The 24,613-nt window shown below is 36.8% G+C and overlaps 1 protein-coding gene across 17 annotated transcripts in view; it reads right to left on the bottom strand.

Moving 5' to 3' along the window:
- The window catches only part of RBFOX2 (RNA binding fox-1 homolog 2), a 290,000-nt gene that overhangs the window by 34,912 nt on the left and 230,475 nt on the right, over window positions 1-24,613 (bottom strand). For 13 of the 17 annotated variants that reach the window (XM_031938956.1, XM_031938953.1, XM_031938959.1 and 10 more), the window contains one exon: window positions 4,059-4,205. In XM_031938956.1, coding sequence (XP_031794816.1) covers window positions 4,059-4,205 — 147 coding nt within the window. The remainder of the gene's footprint in view (window positions 1-4,058; window positions 4,206-24,613) is intronic. The other 4 variants (XM_031938967.1, XM_031938954.1, XM_031938952.1 and 1 more) reach the window with 1 other exon arrangement.

The raw sequence follows: 24,613 nt of genomic DNA, 5'->3' as shown, positions 1-24,613 counted from the left end.
ACACTGAGTTTGACAATTTAGATAAATAGCCTATCAAAAATAAAATGTCTCAAAGTTCAAATAAAGAAAGCCATTTAAAGGAAATGATAATTCAAACTCAAGATAGGAAATTTTATATATATATATATATATATATATATATATATATGTATGTATGTATGTATACACCATACACATGCAAATATATATAAAACAAACAACCTAGTGGGTTTCCTAAAATTTCTAGGATTGAGCACACCCACACTCATACACACTCATACCATCCTTTCTATTCCCGCTATTTTTCTTTTTTTTTCTTATCATTTTAATGCCTTAGGGATATACTGTGGAGAAAGCAATAATACTTCCAGCAGAGGCAGGACTAGTTAGTTCGTTATGAACACTGGAAGGGTATACATAAGGGCAAATAAAATGAGGGAAAAGATGAAAATAGCTCCTATATGAAAGGCTAAAAGAGTTGATACAATGGTCCAAAAGGGATACACCAATCTTGAGACAGTCCCAAGCTTATATACCATCCAAGAGAATTGGTTAGTTGTGTGTGTGTGTGTGTGTTGTTAATCACCACCAAAAACACAATAATCCCAGAACTACAACAAATGGGCTCCAAGTAAAAGCAGTTTAGATGACAAAAATCTAAATGATGGTTATTACTAATAAAGCCTAGAATTGACTGCTACAAGAGTGGGGCACCATGGTTTAGTAGATACAGAATCAGAAGACCTGAGTTTGAATCTCAGTTCTGATATGGATTGGTGATGTTTCTTGGGGTCTTCAAAGAATCAAGGTCACCATTTTATTCATCTGTGTAAAACGGGGAGAACAGTATTTGTGCTACCAGCCTCCCCAGGCTACTGGGGGAAAACACTACATAAATGCAAGTCTAGACAACTTTTGGGGGAGAGGGCTCAGTCTTGTCTGGAAAAAAAAGTACTGAACTAGATCAGCTAGAAATTCTAGGACTCTATAAAAACCTTTAGGGGAAAAGAATATAGTTAGAAAATTGTTCATATTTTTGTTTTTTTTAACCATCTCATTAGGATTAATTCCTTTCATTTTTAGAATCACTGACTCATGTACAATTCACCTGCTCCAAACCAGCACAGAGACCCTCTGGAGACAGGAGCCCTAGGTTGGAATCCCAGCTGGTCTCCCTGGATGGCACTGGGCAAGGCCTCCTGAGGAGGGGAGACCACATGGTCGCTATGATCTCTCTTCCAACTCTAGACTCTGTCATTCTGTGCGCTGCTGGGTGTGAGACAGATGACCTTCAGGTTTCTCTGCTGCTCTTGGCAAACCTGGTTCTCTCCTTCCTCTGTCCTTTCCGCTCATGTCTTTTCTTAAAATCTTTCTCCTGTTAATACTATCTTGGGAAAAGTTTTGATTTTCTCGCTTTTGGATGGAAGTGAAGAAATCAGTACACATCCAAATGACAGAGAAGTCCAGAAGAACCTTCTAACTAGTGCTGTTCTACTGAAATCTTTTTTCAGCAAATTAAGGATTCATTTCTGTGAAACTGTTCAATGGAATCACAGATTCATATTATTGCTCTAGGCATTCTGAAATATGATCTAAAGGAAATAACGCTAAGAGAAAAGTGGGAAACCCCTTGGCTGAAGGTTATTCTAACATGTTGAGAGGTTCTCACGACTTCTGTGAAATGATGAGCAATAAAAGGTAAACTCACTGTCATGGTGCCAAGGGAGTTTATGTGTCTTTAAGTGGCCAAGTGGCAAAACCAAGCAGGCCAAAATCAACAGATACAGATAACAAATTCTCTGTTTTCATCTGGGTCATAAAATGGGCTGCTAGTCACTCTAGTGGGAAGCATTCATTTGAATAATTTCAAAGAGCCAACAGAGACTGAAAATTAAAATTGGACCATGAGATTTTAGAGCTAGAAAGATGTGACAGATGGTCCACTCCTACCCTCATTTTACAGATGAGGACATGGAGACCAAGAGAAGTTGAAATTTACCAAAGTTCTCCCATAGCCAGCAAGGTCATTTAAGTCTAAGCTCTTCACAGACAAGAATTTAGACTTTTGATTTTCTGAACACAATGTGTTGCTTTCACCATGAGGAGTATGGGACTCCAGTAAATGAGCTTTGGGGAGGGATCAGTAGAGGGGAAAAAAGGGCAAATTTTTGTTTTCTAAACCAAGGAATCAAACCACAGTTGAGGAAGAAAATGCCATCTTCTCTGCTTCTTTTAAGGTGTCTAAGCCAGGGGCAGAAACCATATGTCCCTTTATGGACCAAAGCTGAGCAAGCAGAAACTCCCACAGCCAAGGACCAGCTCTTGCTCAAGGAGGTCAACAGGACTCTGACCCTCCTGGATTCCACCTTGCTCTGCTCACCACTGTAAAAAAGGTGGATTGCAGACAAGGTTAACTGAGCACTTTCCCTTCCCCATTCTCTCCTACATTGTAAACAATATTATCCAAAAGTCCAGAGGTCTGTGGGCTTAAAGGAGATACTAATATGGCCATGAAAAGGTTCCTTCCACTGTCTTTTCTACTGTGATTCCTAAGGGTTTTTCCTTGCTTAATTAAGAAACTGTTGGTTTTCTGTTGTTCATCACTTGACTCAGATCACTGAGAAAAGAGAAAAATACTGAATCCCTGTACTTTTTTTGTTTTTGTTTTTCCCCCTCAGTAAATTTATTTATTTCTAATACACATTGCTTTATGAATTATGTTGGGAGAGAAAAATCAGACCAAAAGGTAAAAACCATGGGAGAAAAAAAAAAAAAAAAAAAAAAAAAGGAAAAGAAAAAAAGAAGTGAACCTAGCATGTGTTGATTTACATTCAGTCTCTTTAGTTCTCTTTCTGGAAGCAGATGGCATTTTCTGTCCAAAGTCTATTGGGATTGCTTTGGATCATTGAACCCCTGAGAAGAACCAATCCTTTTATAGCTGATCATCACACAATCTTCATGTTATTGTGTATAACGTATTCCTAGTTCTGCTTGTTTCTCGAGGAATCAGTTCATGTAAATATTTGGAGGCCTTTCTATAATCAGCTTGTTCGTTATTTTTTATAGAACAATAATATTCCATCTTCATGTGCCACAACTTATTCAGCCATTCCCCAACTGATGGGCATCCATTCCTTTTACAATTCTCTGCTACCACAAAAAGGGCTGCTACAAACATTTTTGGCACATTTTAATGATCTCTGTGGGATCCAAACCCAGCTGGATCAAAGGACAGTTTGATAGCCCTTTGGGCATAGTTCCCAATTCTCGCCAAAATGGTTGGATCATTTCACAACTCCACAAACGATGCATTAGAGTCCCAGTTTCCCCACATTATAACCATCATTTTTATCATTTTCCTGTCATCTTAGCCAATCTGAGAGGTATGAGATGGTATCTATCCCTGAGTGTTTTAAAAATGATTTCTACTACCAGAAAATCTTTCATTCCTGATTCCAGGTCTACTTACTTTATTTTAAGAGCTGCTTTGCTCATTCTTGTTTTATACCGCAGCATTAAAATAAAGATTCACTTTCTTTGAACATACAGGTAATTTTGACCATAATGATTTGTAAATGGCAGAAGTATTTGATGCTTAGTTGATGAGATTGTTTTCCACTGGAGATTTAAGACCTCACCAGTCAGTCACAAAGGTGTCTCAACCCTCTTACATTTTTGACTGTCACACCAACTTTTCTTGTCAAGAAAAGTGATCAGAAGAGAGGGAGTTTCTGCAATAAGTAAGTGGATACCTTACTTTATTTCCTGCATGTCTTCTAAGATCTAGGCAGTAGCAAGAGCAATCTAGGTGTTACTAAAAAATTTTTTCTTTTGTACCCAAGATACATTTCAAAGAATAGAATTACTGGGAAGTGGAATCCTTAAATATACCTCTACTTTTGGTTTTTCAGGCTGATGGAATTTTTTGAGGCCTAAGGATCTTATTCAGTCTACCTGTGAGGCCATTTCTTCATGAGAGATTCACACGACAACTGTAAAATCTTTTAAAATGACATGAGATTCAACTAATCTTGATTCAATAAGCATTTATTAAGCACTCATGCACACCAGAGACTTACCCCAAACATCTGCCGGAGATCAGGGTCCCGGAATCGGAAGGGGATATTGGAGACATGCAATCGTTTTGGGGTAGATTTACTCTCAGTATTCTCACTACTCTGTGTCTGTGACTGCTGTCCATCTGTCTGTGCCCCTCCTTCTGTCTGCTGGAATAAAAGAAACAGGAGACACTGGCTAAAAAAAAAAAAGCACCATTCATAAACATCACATAGTAATTAAAGTTCTGGATCCAAATGCAACTTATTCTTGGTACTACAGTCAGTACTCTGAGTAAAACGATGGATGCTACTTTTTATTAACTGACAAAACCAAAGGTAAGTAAATAAATAAATAGTAAGTTGATGCTTAAAAACACTTGTACCTGATAGGAAAACCTTTTGTTTTCTGAACAACCTAGTACCATTTGGAGACAAGTGGCAATCATATACGAAGACATATATGAAGTCCCTTCCTGGACATTTCCCTCATTCTCAGGCTTGCTCTCTTTTCAAGGCCACAATCCTTCTAAAATGATTCGCCTGCTTATTTATGGCAATTGCTGCATTTCTAACTGCCCTTTTCCAGCCCTTGCTAAAAATGAAGGAAAAAAATTTTTTTTCCAACTCTCGTTTGTAATTTGAACAAACTCAGAGGAGCTGTGAATCGTAGACCTTTTGGGCTCAGAAACAGAGCACCATCTTTAAAAAGGTGCTAAAACTTGAAATTTTAAAAGACTATCTGGAATGCATTAAGAACACATGAAGGAGTATCCAGCTTAATGATGATGGCTTTCTGTTTTGTTCCATTCAGACTGTGCAGATGGCAGAAATGGATGTGGTCTATTTGAATTAAAAAATAGTGAGAGGAAGAACTATGAAATTCTGCTAGGCAAAAATATCAGATTTTCAATCATCAAATTAAGCATAGTATAGACTAAACAGAACAAAATCCTTTCAGACAGGAAACAAAATAATTAAAACAGCATTAAGTAGTTTAAGATGCAACTCAATCTATCTCTAAGTAAATACATTCTGATTTGCCTCAAGCTCTTTTCTCATCTGTTGAAAAATTATCATTTCATTCAAACCTAAAAACATTAAACATAATTTCCTGAACTTTGACTAGACTTGTCTATGAATATGAAAAGTATGGCTACAAAGGAAAAGAGAAGAGTCTGTTAAGCCCAATCTTGTTTCTTTAGGGACTTGTACTCTACATGACATGTAATCTGGGACATTTGTATCTAAAGCAGCAATGGAGATCATTGATTTTTCCACCACACATCATCACAACAGCTATTTCTAGAATTTATTTGTTGGCTTCAACTGCATTCTTTGCTGTCTAGGTCACTTAAAAAAAAAAGTCACAGAACCAGATTGATTCAGATGAAGATGATGATAATTAACATTTATATAACACTTTACAGTTGGCAAAATGCTTTATATATATTTTTTCATTTGATCTTACAACCACCCTCAGAGGTAGGTGCTATCCTCATTTTATAGATGAGGAAACCAAGGCTAAGAAAACTTAAGTGACTGTTTAGGGTCACAGTTAGAAAGTGTCTAAGGCTGGATTTGAATTCAGTTCTTCTTGACTCTAGGTCTAGTCCTACATCAACTGTATAACTTGCAGCCTAATCTATTAAAAATACCAGAATATAAATTTCTAAAAGTCTCTCAGTTTTGCCATCTATGTGAATACAGGGCTGTCTGATGCTTGGTTTCCTCGTGTGCAAAACAGAAGAAAGAATATTTGAACCGTTACTTATAATTAGATGTGGATGTGCACCTCAAGATAAGAAAGTAGGAATGGGTTGTGCTTTGTGCCACTGGACATTGAGGAGGCTTGCACGCCCTCCTGAGCAATTGTAAAGGGAGATAATGATCATGAGGTACTTGGCAAATCTAAAAGTTTGGTCATAAATGTGAGCTCTGAAGGTCGTGAAACTCTTGGTTCTCTGGGAACTGTGAAGCATAAAGAAGGATTATTTTTGTTGGAAGGCCTCATGACTCCCTAGAAGTCTGTAGATTCTCCCAACACTATATAACCATCCACTATCTACCTGCAAGCACAGCAAGGATCCCCACCCCATTTTCAACGTGAAGAAACTAAATAGTATTTGCTGGATTCTCAATCTGCTGCTAGAATGATTTTTAGGAAATGTGAACCAACTAAGGCTAGAATTCTAACCTCACTCAAGGAGAGATAAAAGAATGAATGTATCTAAGAAAACACATGAATTTACAACTAAAGCAGTAATACAATGCACTGGACACCGGACACTTGCACAGATACAGAAAGAGAAATTTCATGTCCTGGGCAAGGCTGTGTTGAATTTAATACTATAAACTGGATGAGTCTTAGATTCCCCATTTAATAAAAGAATCCCTTGCAACTCATTCTAATTAGAGACTGCCTTAACTGCAAGAATAGCTCTTGCTGCTCAAGCAGAGATGGGAAACAAATGAGAGCATTCAGGCTTTTGGTCTTTGTAAACACAGATATTAACCATTTTTAGGAAAATATCAGTCAGGGCATGACTGGTTTGGGGCTAGTCTTCTATTGTTAGCTGCTGAGCAACTTTACTGGTTGCAGAAACAACCTCCTAAGGTCTTGTTTTTCCTTTTGTGGTAATTGTTTGACCTAATTTATTCACTGGGCAGAAGATGAAACAGAATAGGCTGGAGTCTGTTTACTGGAAGTGTGGAATGAGGATTGGCAGCAGCTACCCTGACGAAATCACGTGGCTAAAGCATGTACGTCTGCCCTTCGCCCAACCCCTCAAGCTGAGCAAGGCCCAGTGGAATCTTCTGTGTACTGATCCAGGCTAAAAATGGCTCTCCCCCTCAACCTGGAAAGGGCTTTTAAAGATTTCTTTGGTAGCAGTACCTTCAAATTTCGCAAAAACTGGACTTTTTCATCTGACCCAAGCCTCTCTGTTGATAATCAATATTGTGCGTGTGTATGTATGTATGTATGTATATGTGTGTGTATACACACACACATATATATGCATGTGTCCACATGCATACACACACACACACAGGAAACGCCAACCATTTATAACATTCTGTACTAGTAACTGGACAGTGGACCACGGCACTCCTCCCAGGGGAGGTTACAGAATTCTGTTCTGCCTCAAGATCTGTTTACAGAAACTCCTGATATTTCATGCTGACTACCAAAGATGCGCTCCATTACTCAGGGCAACAATTTTGCTTTGTGCATCATCTACCACATCAGCCCTTCACTGTTCTCCCGTCTTTCTCAATGACTTCCCGGTGAATAACATTTTTTTTTTCCCCTAGAGGAGGGCCTTACAAGTTCAGGGAGCACAATCTTCACATTTCTGTGGGGACGTTAAGTTTATTATCCTGGGAGCGGGGCGAGGAAAGGAGAAAAGAGGAATAAGGGAGAAGGACATAAAGGGGAAGGAAAGGGAAGAATAGGGGAAGAGAGGAGAAGGAAAGAGAGAAAAGCAAAAGACAGTGGAAGCAAGGCAAGAACATGAAGTTTATTGTTCAATCATTTCACTTATGTCTGGCCCCATTTGGGGTCTTCTTTGCAGAGAACTGAAGTGGTTTTCCATTTCCTTCTCCAGTTTATTGTACAGATGAGGAAACTGAGGCAAGCAGAGTGAAGTGACTTCCTCAGGGTTACACAGTTAAGTGTCTCAGGCCAGATTTGAATGTAAGAAAATAACTCTTAGACCCAGCATTCTATCCACTATAAAATGAAATAATTGTGTTAATTCAATTCTTATATAAACTAAGTATAGGACTATAGCAAGAATTAAAATGAGTTACTTGTAGAGATTTAAAAATTAGCAAACTACTAATAACATAACAAAAGACTTAAGAGGATTAAAAAAAAAAAAAAAAAAAAAAAAAAGGACTTGTTTATCCATTCCCCAACTGATGGGCATTCCTTCAGTTTCCAGTTCTTTGCCACTATGAATATAAGTTCTTTGCCTTTTTCCTTTATCATTTTGGAAAACAAATCTAATAGTGGTATTGCTGATTCCAAAGGTATACACTGCTTTATAAATCTTTGGGCATTTAAGTCCAAATTGCTCTCCAAAATGGATCAGTTCATTGTGCCACCAACAGTGTATTAGTGTTTCAATTTTTCCACATCTCCAGCATTTGTCATTTGCCTCTTCTATTATTTTAGCTGATCTAACAGGTGCATGATGACATCTCAAAGTTGTTTTAGTTGTATTTCTCTAAACAACAATGATTTAGAACATCTTTTTATATGATTCTATATAGTTTTGATTTCTTCATTGAAAAATTGTCTATTTGTATCTGATAAACATTTACCATCTGGGGAATGACTCAAATTCTTTATATATTTGAGATATAAGACCTTTATCTGAGGAACTGTATAAAAGAATCTGTTCCCCCATCCCCGAATTTCTGTTTTTCTTCTAATCCTGGCTACACTGTTTTATTGTACAAAATCCTTTTAATTTTACATAATCAAAATTATCCACTTTATATCTCACAATGCTTTCTACCTCTTATTTATTCATAAGTTCTTTTGCTATCCGTAAGTCTGACAGGTCATATGTTGCACGTTCTTTTAAATTTCTTATATCAGTTTGTATCTAGGTCATCTATCCATTTTAACCTTAAATTGATAAATGGTGTAAGATATTAGAATATACCCAATTTCTACCACACTCCATTGCAGTTTCCTCAACAATTTTTACCAAATAGTAATTCTTATGCTAAAAGTTTAAATCTTTACATTTGTCAAACATAAGTTTTCTGTACTCATTTATTACTATTTACACTGTCTACTCTGTTCCACTGATCCATCTTTCTATTCCTTGATCAATACCAAATGGTTTTGTAATTATTGCTTTATATTATAGTTCAATATGATATTATTATTATATATTATAGTTTGCTTATCCTCCCTTGTTTATATTTTTCATTAATTTATTTAACATTTTTTACATCTTTTGTTCTTTCAGATAAATAATGCTATTTTTTTCTAGCTCAATAAAATAAATTTTTGGTAATTTAATTGGGATGGTTTTGAATAAGCAAATTAATTTAATAGAACTGTCATTTTTATTATATTGGCTCTGCCTACCCATGAACAATAATTTGCCAATTATTTACATGTCCATATATGTATAAAAAATGTTTTATAATTATGTTCATGACAATCAGGAGGATGACTTCAGAGAGGCTTGGAATGAAATGATGCTAAGTGAAGTGTGCAGAACCAGGAGATCATCGTATATGGCAACAGCAAGATTTTACGATGATGAACACTCTCTTCAACAGTGAGATAATTCAGGCCAGCTCCAATGGTCTTGTGATGGAAACTTCTGCACCCAGAGACAGTACTGTGGGGACTGAGTATGATCACAACATAGTATTTCCACTCATTTTTCTGTTGTTTGCTTGCTTTTTGTTTTCTTTCACATTTTTTCTCCTTTTTGATCTGATTTTTCTTGTGCAGCACGGTAACTGTGGAAATATGTATAGAAGAATTGAACATGTTTAACTATATATTGGACTGGGGACAGCTAGGTGGTGCAGTGAATAGAGTACCAGTCCTGAAGTCAGGAGGACCTAGCAATTGTCTCAGCAAAAAAACAAAAAACATATATTGGATTACTTGCTGTCTAGGGGAGAGGATGGGGGAAGGGAGGGAAAAATTTGGAACAAGGTTTTACAAGAATGAATGTCAAAAATTATTCATGTATGTATGTATGTATATATATATATATATATATATATATAGAGAGAGAGAGAGAGAGAGAGAGAGAGAGAGAGAGAGAAAATAAAAGGCTATAAAAAGAAAATTATAATAATTATGTTCATGTAGTTCTACTTCAACTCCTTTATTTTTACTGTGTATCTCTCATTTTTAAATGTATTTCTTATGAACAACATATTGCTGGATTCTAGTTTTTAATCTATTCTGCTACATGTCTGTTTTGGGAGTTCATCCCATTTACAATCAAGTTACTGTTACCAGTTCTGCCTATCCTTACATACTATTTTTCTTCACTGTTTATTCTTCTCTCTCTTTTTTCCCATATACCTCCATCTAATTTACTTCAAACCACTGCCTCCCTGATCTGCACCCATTCTAAGAATCCTGACTTTTTCCTTTACCCACCTACCTTCTAAGAGTCCCTCCCTTGTCCTTCAAGGGTTTCCCTAAGGGGAAACCCTTATCCTTCAATTTCTTGATCTACATACTTTTCTAAAAGTCCCTCTCCTATTCTCTCACCTCCTTATTCCTTTATAAACTAAGAAATCTTTTATGCCCTTCTAGATGTCTGTTAACCACTTGCTCTCCTAATTCTTAATCCACTTATCCTTCTAAAAGAACCTCCCTTATTCCATCACCCTATTTCCATGTAAGTTAATAAGACTTTTATAATCTCCTAGATGTATATTACTCCCTCTGATGTAGGGGAAAATATATTTCCCTTACTACCTGCTCTCTACCTAATCCACTCCTCCACAGTAAACATCTCTTCAACTGACATCTCTTTAGTATGAGATAATTTTTGCCATTTTACCTCTCCCTATAGGCTTCTGTTTTTTTAGGATGAACCCATCATAATCAACTCAACACCAACTCTTCTATCTATATATATTTTTTCAAACTATCTTAGTAAAAAAAAATTTTTTTTAAAGTTACAAATAACATTTTCCCACATAAGTAAACAGTTTGATTCCAATAAGCTTTGGAAAGAAAATATCATCTGTATCCAGAAAGAGAACTATGGAGATTGGATGTAATTCGCATGTAGAATACATGCTATGTTCATTTTTTTCCTGTTTTTTTCCCCTCTTATGGTCTTTCCCTTTTGTTCTGATTTTTCTCTCAACATGATTCATAAAGAAACATGTACTTAAAAAGTTAATAAACATCTATAACCAAAAAAACCAATAATTTTTTAAAAAAGGTAAACAGTTTAACCACCTTAAATTTCTTTTTGGTCTTTAATGCTTACCTCATGTTTCTTCTGATTTTTGTAGGTAAAATTTCCCATTTAGTTCTGGTTTTTTCCTCATGAATACCTGAAAGTCCTTTAATTCATTAAATCTCAATTTTTTTTTTCATGCACAATTACACTCATCTTTGCTGGTTGCAAACCCAGCTCCTTTGTTCTTCAGAATATAATATTCCATGCCCTTTAGTTTTTTAATGTGGAAGCTGCTAAATTTTGTGTTATACTGATTATAGCTCTACAGTATTTAGAATGATTTTTTTCTCTTGCTCGTAGCACTTTCTCCATAACCTGGCTATGATGTTCCTGTGAATTTTCATCTTGGTATCTCTTGCAGGCAGTGATCAGTGGGCTTTCTCCTTCTCCCTCAATTTCTATTTCTTCCTTTAGTTTTAAAACTTCAGGGCAAATTTCCTTAATAATTTCTTGAAGTATAGTTTTCAGACTCTTTCTGAACATGATTTTTAGTTAGTCCAACAATTCTTATATTGTCTCTCCTCGATCAGGTCAATTGTTTTTCTAATGAAATATTTCACATTCTCTTCTATTTTTCATAATTCTGATTGTTTTATTATATTGTTTTGATATTTTCAGGTGTCTTAAGAAGTCATTATACTTCTTTTTTAAGGAGTCACTTTCTTCTATATTTTTCTGGACCACTTTTTCCAATTGGTTGATTTTCTTTTCATAATTTTCACTACCCTCCCCTCCCCCCATTTTTCCCTTAACCTCTCTTATTCAAAGCCTTTTGGGGGCTTGTGATGACTTTATATTTTTCTCTGAAGTAGAGACAGCTGTTTTAATGTTGCTATCTTCTTCCAAGTTTGAACCCACATCTGAACCCCTGATTCTCTGTGACTACTCATCAGGCTTGTCATGGTTTTTATTCAGTGAACTTGGGCCCTGTATTTAGCACCAATAAAGGTTCTTTTAATATTCCCTCGATCAGCATTTGACACTACAATGTAGGGCAAAAGTTCCTGGAGCTGAGGTTGCCACCCAGCACAACTGCTTCTAGGACTTATCTGAGGATGCAGCAAAATCTGCACTTTAGTCAAGTCAGACCACCCCTCTATGGAGGTCAGATTTTTTCTAATGTTCTCCCAAGTGGTCTTAGTCTGAACAAGTACTTTATCTGACTTATAATTATTTTGCATTGAGAGAAATTTTATTTTTATTAAAAGCATTTTTTAGCTGTCAAGTCACACTGTTAACTTACACTGAACTTGAAGTCTACTTGTTCTTGAAGAATCCTTGAAAGTTTACAGTAATCACTATTGCCCTTTCTGAGTGCTCAGAAAACAATGCTCTATAAATGTGTCCAAGAATTTCAACCTGAATTAAAGTCAAGGCTATTGGCCTATAATTTGAAGTAGTCCATGGAACATCATGCCTTCTTCAGCATAAGCTGATCACTTGAAAGCTCATCACTATACAGACTGTCATTTTTACTTAAGCAACCAGTTTCCCCTTTCTGATCAGAATCAGGGACTGGGCAGCTGTTCTGATCATCTCTTCCTCTAATCTCTAGACAAATCAACAATTCCTCTAAAACACCTAGGGAGTTTGTTCCTTATTAAGCAGAGACATTCAGAGAGCTAGCTGTCACTACCGTCTCCTGCTCACCCCATGTCAGCTTTGGGATCTTCTTTTGGAGTTGCATCTCCTTCAGAGGCCTGACTCTCCATTTTCCCAAATATAGCACCAAATAGTTATGGCAAAAGAAATGTTCTAATCTGGATTGGGGGCGGGGGGGAACACTGGGATAAATTATTAAGGATGTGGCACAGGGATCCTGTCCTCATTTGTGGAAGAAGAAAAGGGTAGGAATGATCACTCTTCTGAGGAGGGGCAAACGTGTATCTGAGAACACAGAAGAGAGGGTAGAAGATGTAGCTGAATCAAGCAAAGATGTGTTTAACGGTTTTTCCCTTCATCCCCACAGGGGCATGAATTTTAAAATAAGTTCAGTTTGGCAAGGAAATGGGAGGGGACATAGAGGAGGAGTCTTGCTATGATCAATATGGGAATGCTAGGATCACAGATCCAGACTAAAAAAATAAACCAAACACTAAAATGTGAATGTTTTTTCTATCCCATGCCATCAACTTGAGATGCCCTTCCATCTAGGACTGAGTCATATTTGGTATCCAATCCCTTAGAAAATAGAAACAAATATTTATATCAAGATTTTCTCTCTGTGTCTGTATGGGGCTATTCCCCCTCTAAGACTACAGGTCAGATCTGCTTTTGTAGTAACTTCAAGTTTTAATAAAATGTACAACAGAGAGAAGGAAATGTAACCTTACTTATTATTCTTAGGGGGAGCCTGTATAGAATTAAATAAGACCATGAGAATCAAGTTTCACTTACCACTATATAAGCTCTCCTCTAATTCACTCAAGTTACATCTAATTTGGAAAAGTTCCGTATTGACCAACAGCTGATTAAACAGAGCTTCCCACCCTCTGCTAAGCTACTAAGGGAAGCAAGCCCAAACTGTGGCTAGCTACACAGCATTGAACACTAAAGCAGAATGCTTTAGGTCTACAACTGTCAACCCAAATTCAATGTCAGAACTTAGATTTTCTTCGGATTAATTCTCAACAAGACAACAAACACGGGGAAAGTAATGTACGATCATAGCCACAAAATTTTGAAGCCTACTTTAAGGTTTGAATAAGTTAATGTATCAGAAATTATTTTGGAAAAGCTAATTAAGCCAAATGAGCCTTTTAAAGCAGCAGTAACAAAGAACTGCAAAGAAAGCTGGTAGGCATCCATCAAATGGGAAATGGCTAAATAGTGAGGCATGACAGTAATGGACTATGGGCTGAAAGACAGGACAAATAAAAAGAATCCAGAGAAACATGGGAAGATACATGAGGCACAACCAGAAAAACAAGAGACACAATGACCAAAAAAAAAAAAAAAAAAAAAAGAATAATAAAGTGAAACTCAGATTCTGAAATAGAATTCTGTGTGATTAATTATTATAACCAAGTTTGGCCCAGGAGAGAAACATGGATCTCTCCTTTCCTTTCACTGAAGAAATGGGGGGACCATGATTTGGGGATATTATATACACTATACGGATATGTTGGGGGGGAGACTTTGGAGAACTGTGCCCCCCGGTCCCCTTTTAGCTTCTGTTACAAGGGAAGAATTGTTGGACTGTGGGAGGAGCATATTCAGGAATGAATATGATCATGTACAAACAAAGGTCTCAATAAAAATAAAAACAAAAAGAAAAGGATCAAGGACAACACAAATGCAAAATAATATTAAAGATTCAATATAATATCCTATATAGTATACCAAATTTAATTTTCTTAACATATTGAATTTGATAAACATTTATGTATAAACAAAATGTTTATCAAATACTAACTAAATAAAGGTTCAATTATTCTCATCCTCTAAAGGATTTGTTCAAATTGGTGTTTTCTAAAGAAATTCCCTAGGATTTTATATATCAAAGAATTTCAATCAGAAACAAAATCAAGGTATCTTAACATTTTAATATGAAACAAGGAAAGAAATAACTCAATTTTTAGAAGTTTAATTTAAATAGAACCTTTCTGGAACAAATCTATTAGGTAAAGATCTGTATAAAGCAAGAATTTTTCATGTGTGGAACACTGGCTGAAGTTAACGATGAATTAATTAATAACAATACACATCTAAAGACATGCACAGAAAGCTGTCTTAAAAGTCTAGTAATCTACTTGGATGGTTACAGTGTTAACTTCATTTTCAACTGGCGGATGTCTATTTTTTTCCTTCCATGTCATTCTATCCACTACATCTGTTAGCATTTTAAGCATTTGTATCAGGTTTCTACAATGACATATGGTTAAGTTGAAAAGCATGAGGGTAGATGGTACAGAACGCTTTTTTCAAAAAGGAAAAATTTCCTATGCTAACAAAATTGTTTTCTCTCTTTTTCTCAAACTAAAAATCTCAGAAGAGATTTTTATTTTCTTAAGATGTTATTTTCTTAAGAGCAGTCAGTTTCAGAATTGAAATATCATACTGAGAGAACATAGTAGTTCTCTCAGTAAAACTTTTTCATCTAATTCCAGCAAGGGATGGATTATAAGGCTCCTGAGGGATAGTCCCTATTTCTGTAGTACAATGGATGACCACTGGACCAAGAGGCAAAAGGCCTAGATTTCAGTTCTAGTTCAGTTCTTTATTCATTGTATGACGTTGGGTAAGTCACTTTGTTGGCTTGACATCCCTCCTCAGTAACATGAGCTGCCTGGAGCAGACAACTGGACTTTATGATCCTGTTGAGCTCCTATGTTAGGATTCATGGATTAGGACGTTCCTGAGACCAGAGGTTCAGCCCTGCATGTTTGTGATCACATATTGCTCCTCCAAGGGCAGGTTTTATTTTTATCTTTGAGCACAGTTGCTTCATAAATGCTTTCTTACTGAGTGACAGAAAGCTAGCCTTTCTATGATAAGTGTAAATAAGAATTTTACAAAAAACTAGTGAATATCAATGTTCATTTAAAGTTGTCTGACAATATTGCTAATAGGTGACAATGATATGATTTGGCCTTTAGTAGTTTACTGGGAACACAAACTTCTACCATTTTACACAGCTTACAAATTCACACCAGGTACATGATGGAACAAAATAGTACAAATACCCACTGAGATATACACAGGTCTACTTTATTTCTTTCCCTTTCCTTTTGTTTTAAATGCCTTTTTATAGATAGCTCCATTACACTAAAATATTCTTAGAAACCTTCTATTGAAGTATAAAGAATGGGAATCAGAAAGATTGAAGGGTTCTCAAAGATGCCTTTTCTCTTGGTCAAGAACGAGCATTCAGGAAGCCTAGTTATCAGGGTAGCTTGGTCTAATGTTTTAGATTTTCTCAATTCTCCGTTTCCTAATATGTAACTGATGAAGTTAGCCTGGGAAAGGAACTCAGAGGGCATTAATCCAATCCCCTTATTTTACAGATGAAGAAACAGGCCCAGCCAAGGAAGTGAGGTGCCCATGGACACATAGGTAAGTGATTAATTCTGCTGAACTTTCTCCTCTTACTTTCTATTCTTTGTTACAAGGGATGACTTGCTAAGGATATATTTAGAAGTGGAAGTTATTCAAAATTAATGAATAATTAATAAGAATTTTCTAAAAGTTAAAAGGAAAATAAGCAGATGAAAAATGGTTCTCTCAGCAGAATGAGTCCTGTGCAGCAGTAGGTTAGGAAAGAATGGTGCACATCAAGTTTCTCCATTGCTAAGTTAGGAACCAAAGAGAAATAAGGTCTTATATTCTAAGAGTATCTCAATCCTCTAACAGAGTTGAGATCACTTATATTACAAGAGCAGTGATTATACTTGTGATTTCACTAGTAAAGAGAGCTACTGCATAAGGTCATTCTCACCACCTTCTGGGCACTTAAGCAACACTGAGAGGTTGGCTGATTTACCTAAGGTCACATACCTTCTTGGGGGGGTGGGGGAAGAGGAGTGCTGGGAATCAGGTTTTCATGGCTCCAAGGCCAACAAGATCCATTACTCCATGAACTTAGGACCAGACTCGCTTACTGCATGGGGCTGAAAACTCCTAATTGTGACTGATGTGCTGCTGCTGCTGCTGCTGCTACTAATCTTTAGGGAATGATGGAGAATGTGAGAGATGACCCAGGACTGGAAATAATCAAATGTCCTAATTTTTAAAAAGGGAAAAAGGTCGAATTACATAAACTAAAGATAGATGAGCGTGTCAGTCACCTCAAACATATCTACAATGGTTAAATTAATATTTTATTGGTGTTAGGGAAGTAATAATTACAAGGTACAGATTCACCAAAAACAAAGTTATTAAACAAAGTCTACAAGGTAGATCATTGCTTTTGACACAGTGATCTGAATTTGATTTGACATGTATGTACAAAATAGAGAAAAGTATGGTAAAAAGATGTGGATTAATGGATTCACACTCAACTGAATCCACAGGGTATTGGTGTCATTAATGAATTTATGTTGTTTTGAAGAAAGATTTCTAACAACCTGATAGTTTTCTACTTTTTTTTCCCAACTTTTTTATTGATGAGATGGATGAAGAAATAGATGGAAAGTTCATAAAGTTTTGTTAGCTAGTTGGAATGATGGGGGCTGCAAAGGGGGCACTAGTTTGCGCTTTAGTTGAGCATTGTGCTAGAATCAGAGATTCTTAACTTTTTTTGCTTCATGGATTCCTCAATCAGTCTTGTTAAATCTATGAACCCTTTCTCAGAATCATGTTTTCGAATACATGAAATGAAATATACAGGATTATAGAGGAAGCTACATATATATTGAAATGCAGTTATTTTTTAAAACATTTATGGAAACCCAGACTAAGAACTTTTGAATTTGATGGTCCCTTCTCATTCCAATATGAACAAGAAAGGATACACTTGATTTTATATTAAATATATTGGAAACATTCAGGTCTAGGGAGAGTATTAAAACATTTTATTAGCGATACACATCCTTAGGGCCATAAATTAGCCCGATAGTTTTGTGTTTTTTAAGTTTATCTCCATGTCCAAAATAAATAGCATAAAGGATTACTAAGGTTACTAAGGTAAGGTTACTAAGATCATATATTTTGAACTGAAAGGATCTTGGAGGTCATCCAGTCTAACACCCTTATTTCACAGGTAAGGAAACAGATATCCAGAAAGGTTTCTTTTCCTCTAACTCTCCTTTTAACTCTATACACTCAGGATGCAAGTCTCATGATTCAACCCAAACTGTTGTCTCCAAAGTGATTTGTTGATCCGTTAATTGCCAAATCCAAAGGCCCTTTCTCAATGCTCAATCTTCTGCACGTTATTGCAGCCTTGGACATTGCTGAACACCCTTTTTTCAGCAATACTCTCTTCATTCTAGGTTTTCAAGACAGTGCTCTTTCCTGGTTCTCCTCCTATCGCTCTCATTGATTGCTGGTTTGTCATCCAGGTCAGACTCTCTATCCAACGTCCCAGAGCGCTCTATTAAGGGTCTTTTTCTTTACTCCCTTTATGCTATTTCATCTGTAGATCTTATCAATTCTCATGGATACAATTATCATCTCTATGCTAGTAAAATTCCCATCTACTTATCCAGGTCTAACTTCTCTACTGACCTCCAGTCTTGTACCTCCAACTGTCCACTGGACATCTCAAAGGAGAAGTCCCCTATATCTTAAACTCAATATGCCTGAAACCTTATTTACAAATCCCTCCTCTACCTTTCCCCCTCCTTCCAAACTTCCATGTTTTCATCAAGGCAGCCAGCATCCTTCTAGTCCCTTAAGCTTCCAACTGCTCACTATCTCTTACATTCCATGTCCAATTTCCAAGGCCTATTTGATTTCACCTATGCAATCTCTCAAATACACACCCTTCTCTCTACTGACACTGGCCCCAACATGGTCGAGTCCTTTCTGCTTGGGCTCTTGGACTAGCTTCTGGTGGGTCTGCCTGCCTCAAGCTTCTCCTCCCTGGAGTCCTCCCTCCACTCAACTGTCGAAGTGATCTTCCTAAAGGGCAGGTTTCATCTCTTCTCTAGGGCCATCTCTACTTATTATAATATCACGCTATTTATTTCTGTTGTTTGTTCCTATTTTGGTCATCATTATATAGTTTTATATATATTCTGGTTCTGCCTGTTTTGTTTGTACCAGTTTATTTAAGTCTTCCTGTGTTTCTCTGAGTTCTTCAAAAATTCTTTTTTTCTTTTATCATGCAGTAATATCTCAATTCATCTGTGTGCCAAAATTCCTTGATCAATACGTATCTATCTATGTTTCCAGGTCTTTGCTACTATAGAACTGTGTGCTCCTTTCTTGGCACTTACCTCCCAAGGTTGTTGTCAGGATCAAATGAAAATTCTGTAACAGTACCTAGTACTAGTACAATGCCTGGCATACAGTAGGTGCTGTATCAGTGTTTATTTTCTGCCCTTCCCATTTTGACCTTTTTGAATTACGAAATGCCACAATTAGATAATGATATTTCTTCAGGTACCAAGAACTATCAATATATTCCCTAGGTAGAATCTCACATCTTCTTCAGCTTTCATCCTCTTTTTGTGCCTTGATTTATAACACCCTGCAGCAGGTGACCAACCCTACCTCTCTTTTATTCCCAGGTCACCTCATTTATTAGAACCTGTATCCATGATGGCTGTCAAGCTAGGGTTCTGCAAAGAGGTACAACTCCAAATATTAGGGATAACCCTGATAGGCAGCTACTCTTTTACTTATATACTGTAGTTCCTAAGTCCACACCTGTGTTTCAGATGTAACAAATCAGCCAGGTGATTCCATTAATGCAATTAAAACATTTACCAAATAGAAGGAAAGACAAGATTGTAGCATAACATCCCACTCACAATTCTGAGGTACTCACTTCCACCAATAATGTCTATCAGGGTACAGTACTACATTAGTAAGGCACCTGGATAGAGATCATACTTCTTGGTATGCTCAGAGGTTTTTTCTTAGACCTGCTTTCCTGTGGCTGAGCCCCTTTTGTGAAAGATCTCACTTCTAGTTCACAATTATTAACACAAGCCTTAAATTTCCCACTAACTGTCCGGTTTGGTTATAACTCCACCATCATATCTCTGAATAAAGCACCTACATCTCCTCCCCACCTTTTTAACTTCTTCTTGGGTGCTATCTTCTCCCATTAGATTATAAGCTCCTTGAAGGCAGGAACTGTCTTATTCTTACTTATATGCCCAGTGCTTAACACAGTGGGAGCTCAATAAATGTACTAATGTATTATATTTATGCTGACTATGTTCCAGTAATGTCCAATAACCTCAAATAGTTCTGTGGTTCAAAGTTCTCTAGTTTTTAATTTCAAAGTTCTTCTGCCAGTTCTATGTAAATCAGACAACGAACAACAGGACACTGGGGCCATTTTTCCCCTGAATTAAATGTTTTGTCTCTGGAGATTACTTTCTTAGTGTTTTCCCCCCCAATAATAAACTTTTGAAGCCATGAAAGTAGATGAAACCTGGAGAACATTGAGAAAGGGCAGGAGCCTGCTTCTAAATTCTAAAAAAACAAAACTAATTTGTTTTTGTTTCTGTCTTTTTTTAATCTGCAAGTTTGTCAAACTGAAGAATGAGAGCTGGATTACATAATTTCTAAAATCCCTCCCAGCTCAAAATCTATGGTTTCTTTTTGACAACCTTCAAATCTAACTCCCTGCATTTCTGTACAACTTATTTGCCACCTCAAATTCAACTATCTAAAAGGGAAATAATTATATTTTCCCCTAACTCTTACTCACCTATTAAGATGGCTTTAAGATGGGTAGTAATGAAACAAATAACTGGCCAGTTAGATTTCTATGAAAGGCCTTTTGGGAAACAACAGCAGAGAGCAAGTATTGTTTCCATAAGGGGGTGAGCAGCAATCTAATAATTGCAGATCAAATGTACCTGAATAAGTAGAATCAGTTATTAGGTGAAAAGGCAAGAAAACATTATTTTAAAAGTCTTACTTAAGTGCCCTCTGTGCATAAATAAAATAATTCAACCAATTCAGCCAAGAGTTAGCAAGCATGACAAGAAACTAAGGATCTTAGTTTTATCACAAAGGAAAACATCTTAGTGATTTGTAAAGACTATATTACATGCTTTTTTTTCCTGCCAATTAGCTGAATTAACTACTACTAAAAGTGCACAAAATACAGACTGATTTATAATTTGAAGAAAAGGTAAAAGGAATAGAAGAATGTTTTTTCATCCTCTTGCTTATCAGAGAGAATAAATCTTGAAAGAGTACATGCCCTTAATGAAGAAAACAAAGAGGAAAAATAATTCCAAATGAATCTATACCTAATGTTACAAAGAAATTAGAAAGTAAAAATATGTTCCAGAGGAGGCATGTAACTTTCTCAAAGATGCTTCTGGGGCATGGTAGGGACCCTTGTAAGATTTGCCACACCCGAGGACTACTTCTGAAGACATGACAGCACCAAACAATGCTGTAAAAAGGAACCTAGAAAATACTGCTAGAGATTATAAAGTATTAGAAAACTGATGAACTGAGGGATAAATGTCTCCTATTCTAACTGCTAATTAAAGGGAAGGGCATTTAAAAGGGAAATGAAGAACTGGTTTAAAAGGTTATCATTTGAGAAAGCAATTTAACTTGGACAAGTGCATGTGTTATAGGCTCTTTGTCAAGCATTTATTACATCAAATAGAGGTCTGTAAAAAATACTTGAGGAGGGGCAGCTAGGTGGTACAGTGGACAGAGCACCAGCCCTGAAGTCAGGAGGACCTGAGTTCAAATTTGACCTCAGACACAACACTTCCTAGCTATGTAACCCTGGGCAAGTCACTTAACCCCAATCGCCTCGGCAAAAAAACAAGACAAAACAAAAAACCACCTTGAGGAGCTGATCAAGAGAGCTTTAAGTTGTAAATGGCTGGCGAGAGAGGAAGAATCAACTACAAAACTAAATTATTAATTTAAAAGACTTCAATAAAATGAACGTTTTCATATATTTACCTGAACAGAAAAAGAAGACTGTTCATGAAACTGCAGATTTCTATCATGTACAAATTTTTAAGTTCAATTTGACATTTTCGAAGCTATCCAGCTTCTCTGTGCTTCTTTCTGTTTTCTACATTTTTTTCAAAAACAGATGCCTTTATGCCCTCATTCTTTTTATCCTTTCTTTCCCTATTCTTATTCACCTCTCACCTTCCTACTCATTTCTACTAGAAAAAATAAAAGAAAAATGAAGTCCTTGAAGCAAATATGCATTAAGCAAAAGAAATTCCCACACTGTGTCTTAGTCTAGAACCTAGATCTATTAAATCTATTCCTTGTCTGTTTCAAGGAAGGTAGCGTGCTTCACCATCAGTCCTCTGGTATCATAGCTTGTTAATAATTGGAGTTCTCATATCTTTCAAAATGATTTTCCTTTGAATTACAGTTGTTATATAAATTGTGCTGACTATTTCACCCATATCAAATCAAATAAATTTTCCCAATATTTTCTAGAGCCTTCTGTTTTGTCATTTCTAATGGCTCAATAATATCCTACTAATATCCTCTAATATCCAGGATCCTCTTAGTTCCTAATTCTTTGTTATATCAAAAAGAGCTAATATAACTGCTTTTATACATGGCTTGTCCTTTTCCTCTCTGGGACACAGATTTCAGTGGTTTTGTGCAAAGGGGACAATTTAGTGACTTTGAAGGTGCGAGCCTAAACAGTTTTCAAGAACAACTATACCAGTTTACATCTCCATCAATGATACATTGATCTCTATCAATGTTTTTTCCAATGACCTCCAACAATTATCATTCTGTTTTTTGGTTGTCTTCACTAATCTGATGGGTATGAGATGGAGCCTCAGAATTCTCAGTTCTGCTAGGTAAGATAGTACAAAACACAAGAAGGACTTCAGAGAAAAGACTCACTAATTAGTCAGAAATAATATCCAGAGAGAAATAGGAATGATGCACATACATTCTATCTCCATAAACAAAAGTGTACTGAACAGTATGTAAAGAAAATTTACATTTCATAGGTTTGTTTGTTTGTTTTTATACTTTAATAAGATTGACTACAAAGACATAATATATTTAGTGGCATGTAAATTTGTTACTAAAACATGGGCAATGGAAGCATGTGACATAATTTAAGGCAACAGAGTAGGTAAACGGAGTAGTCAAACAGCACTGAAAATCAAGGAGCTATATTCCCAGCAGGAAAACCAGAAATAGAAGGCAGGAAGCAGGGGAGAGGGTGGAGAACAGAAGCAATGTTCTGGTGGAAGAATATTGTAGACTACCAAACCCGAACAAAGACTGGTGCCAAGTTCTAGAAATTGGCTCAGAGGTAGGATATTACAGCAACTGTGTGTAGGTGGGCGGTTGGTGGCCCTTCAACAATACCGAGATCTGCAGTAGTTCTTGGCTCTGCTAAAATCACAGAGAATGATAAATGCTTTACCTCCTTTAAGACTAATTTTACTCTTTAAGGCAAAGGAAGTAACAAAGACCTGGTTCCGTTTTTTAAAATTAGAATCCTCCACCCCCCCCAAAAAAAAACAAACCCCAAACTCCTGTCTCCCTCCATCTCCTACTTTGAGAAATGAAGACAAAAACACAACACCGTTATAAACATGCATAATTAAGGAAAATTCCCACATTCACCATGTCATTCATAGACACAGATATGTATATATGTGTGTCTCAATCTACCCTGAGGATCACCCATCAGCAGGTGGAGAGCATGTTTCATCATGAGTGGCTGGCCCTGCTTACCTTGTTTCCCTATTATAACCTCCTTCTGGCTGGCCCCCTGGTGTCCTGGCCTAAAGCCGTTCTCTTTATCTGTCCCTGATGCCCAGTGACCCTCTGCTCAGGAAGCTTCAATGGCTCTCTGCTGCCTTCTGCTGCCTAGTTCTAACCTCTAGGTACGTCACACTGCTCCCTGCACCCTAGGACACTTTCTCTGCTACCCCCAAAGACAGCCTCTAGAGTACTGTATTCAGGTCAGGGCACTGTTTTAGGAAGACCTTTAACAAGCTGAAGAATGTCCAAAGCAGTGATGGGTCCTGCCTGGTAGCTCCTCATAGGAGCACTGACTGAAGGACTTGAGGTGGGGAATTAGGGAGGAATCTATTTTCAAATACCTAAAGGGTTTTCATGTAGAAAACAGATCAGACTAGCCTTGCTTAGCCAAAAACTACTGAAAATAATGCGTGGAAGTTGCCGAGAGAGGTTTCAGCTTCACATATAAAAAGGAAAACTTCCTAATGAAAAGAACCATTCCAAAAGCAGAAAGAACTGTATAGAAGGATCATGAAGGCGTGGGCTAAATAATTGCTTCATGAAGGCTGCTGGAGAAGTGGTGTCTGCTTAGGTATAGGTTGGATTAGATGACCTCTGATGTGCCCTCCAACTTGGATCCTATGATTCCATGGTAACAGCATTTATTCAAAAGATAATTATTTATTAAATGCTTATATACAATGAGTCATGCAAAACCCTAAGGGAGCTGCAAAGATGATTAAGACAGTACTTTGCCTCTAAGAACTTACACCAAACCAAGGGAGATGATCTGTACAAAAATTAATATAATACCAAGCACAATGGGATAAATCCATAAAAGAAGTATCCCTAGGAGAGTGTGGAGGGAGAATGGACCATCTCTCCTTGCTCAAGAAGTAGATGACCTTGTAGTTGCACCATGTGAGAAGAATAGGAAAGGATTTCAATAAGGGAATAAGACAATTCACACGGATCTATTTTCTTGACACCCACAGGATGGGAAGACAAACAAGAGCGGGGGCGGGGGAAGCAGACGATCCAACATTAATGCATCCAGCAGAGACAAAGTAATACAACTCAGTTCCTATTGCTTCCTTTTTAACAAAAAATTGAAGGAGAATGGTTTTCCCACATGGTTAAAAAGCCTTGAAGGAGACCACTTGAATACTCTAATGCTCTAAATGAGCTTAAGTCCTCTGGCTAGAAAAAAGTACATCCCCGGCTCCAGAGAGAATCTGCAAGTATGATTGCTGAGTCACAGAGTAAAGAATT

Source organism: Sarcophilus harrisii, chromosome 5 (genome assembly GCF_902635505.1).
Source record: "Sarcophilus harrisii chromosome 5, mSarHar1.11, whole genome shotgun sequence".
Classification (NCBI taxonomy): Eukaryota; Metazoa; Chordata; class Mammalia; order Dasyuromorphia; family Dasyuridae; genus Sarcophilus; species Sarcophilus harrisii.
The sequence above is the reverse complement of the archived record's forward strand: the minus strand, read 5'-3'. Positions and strand labels throughout refer to the sequence as shown.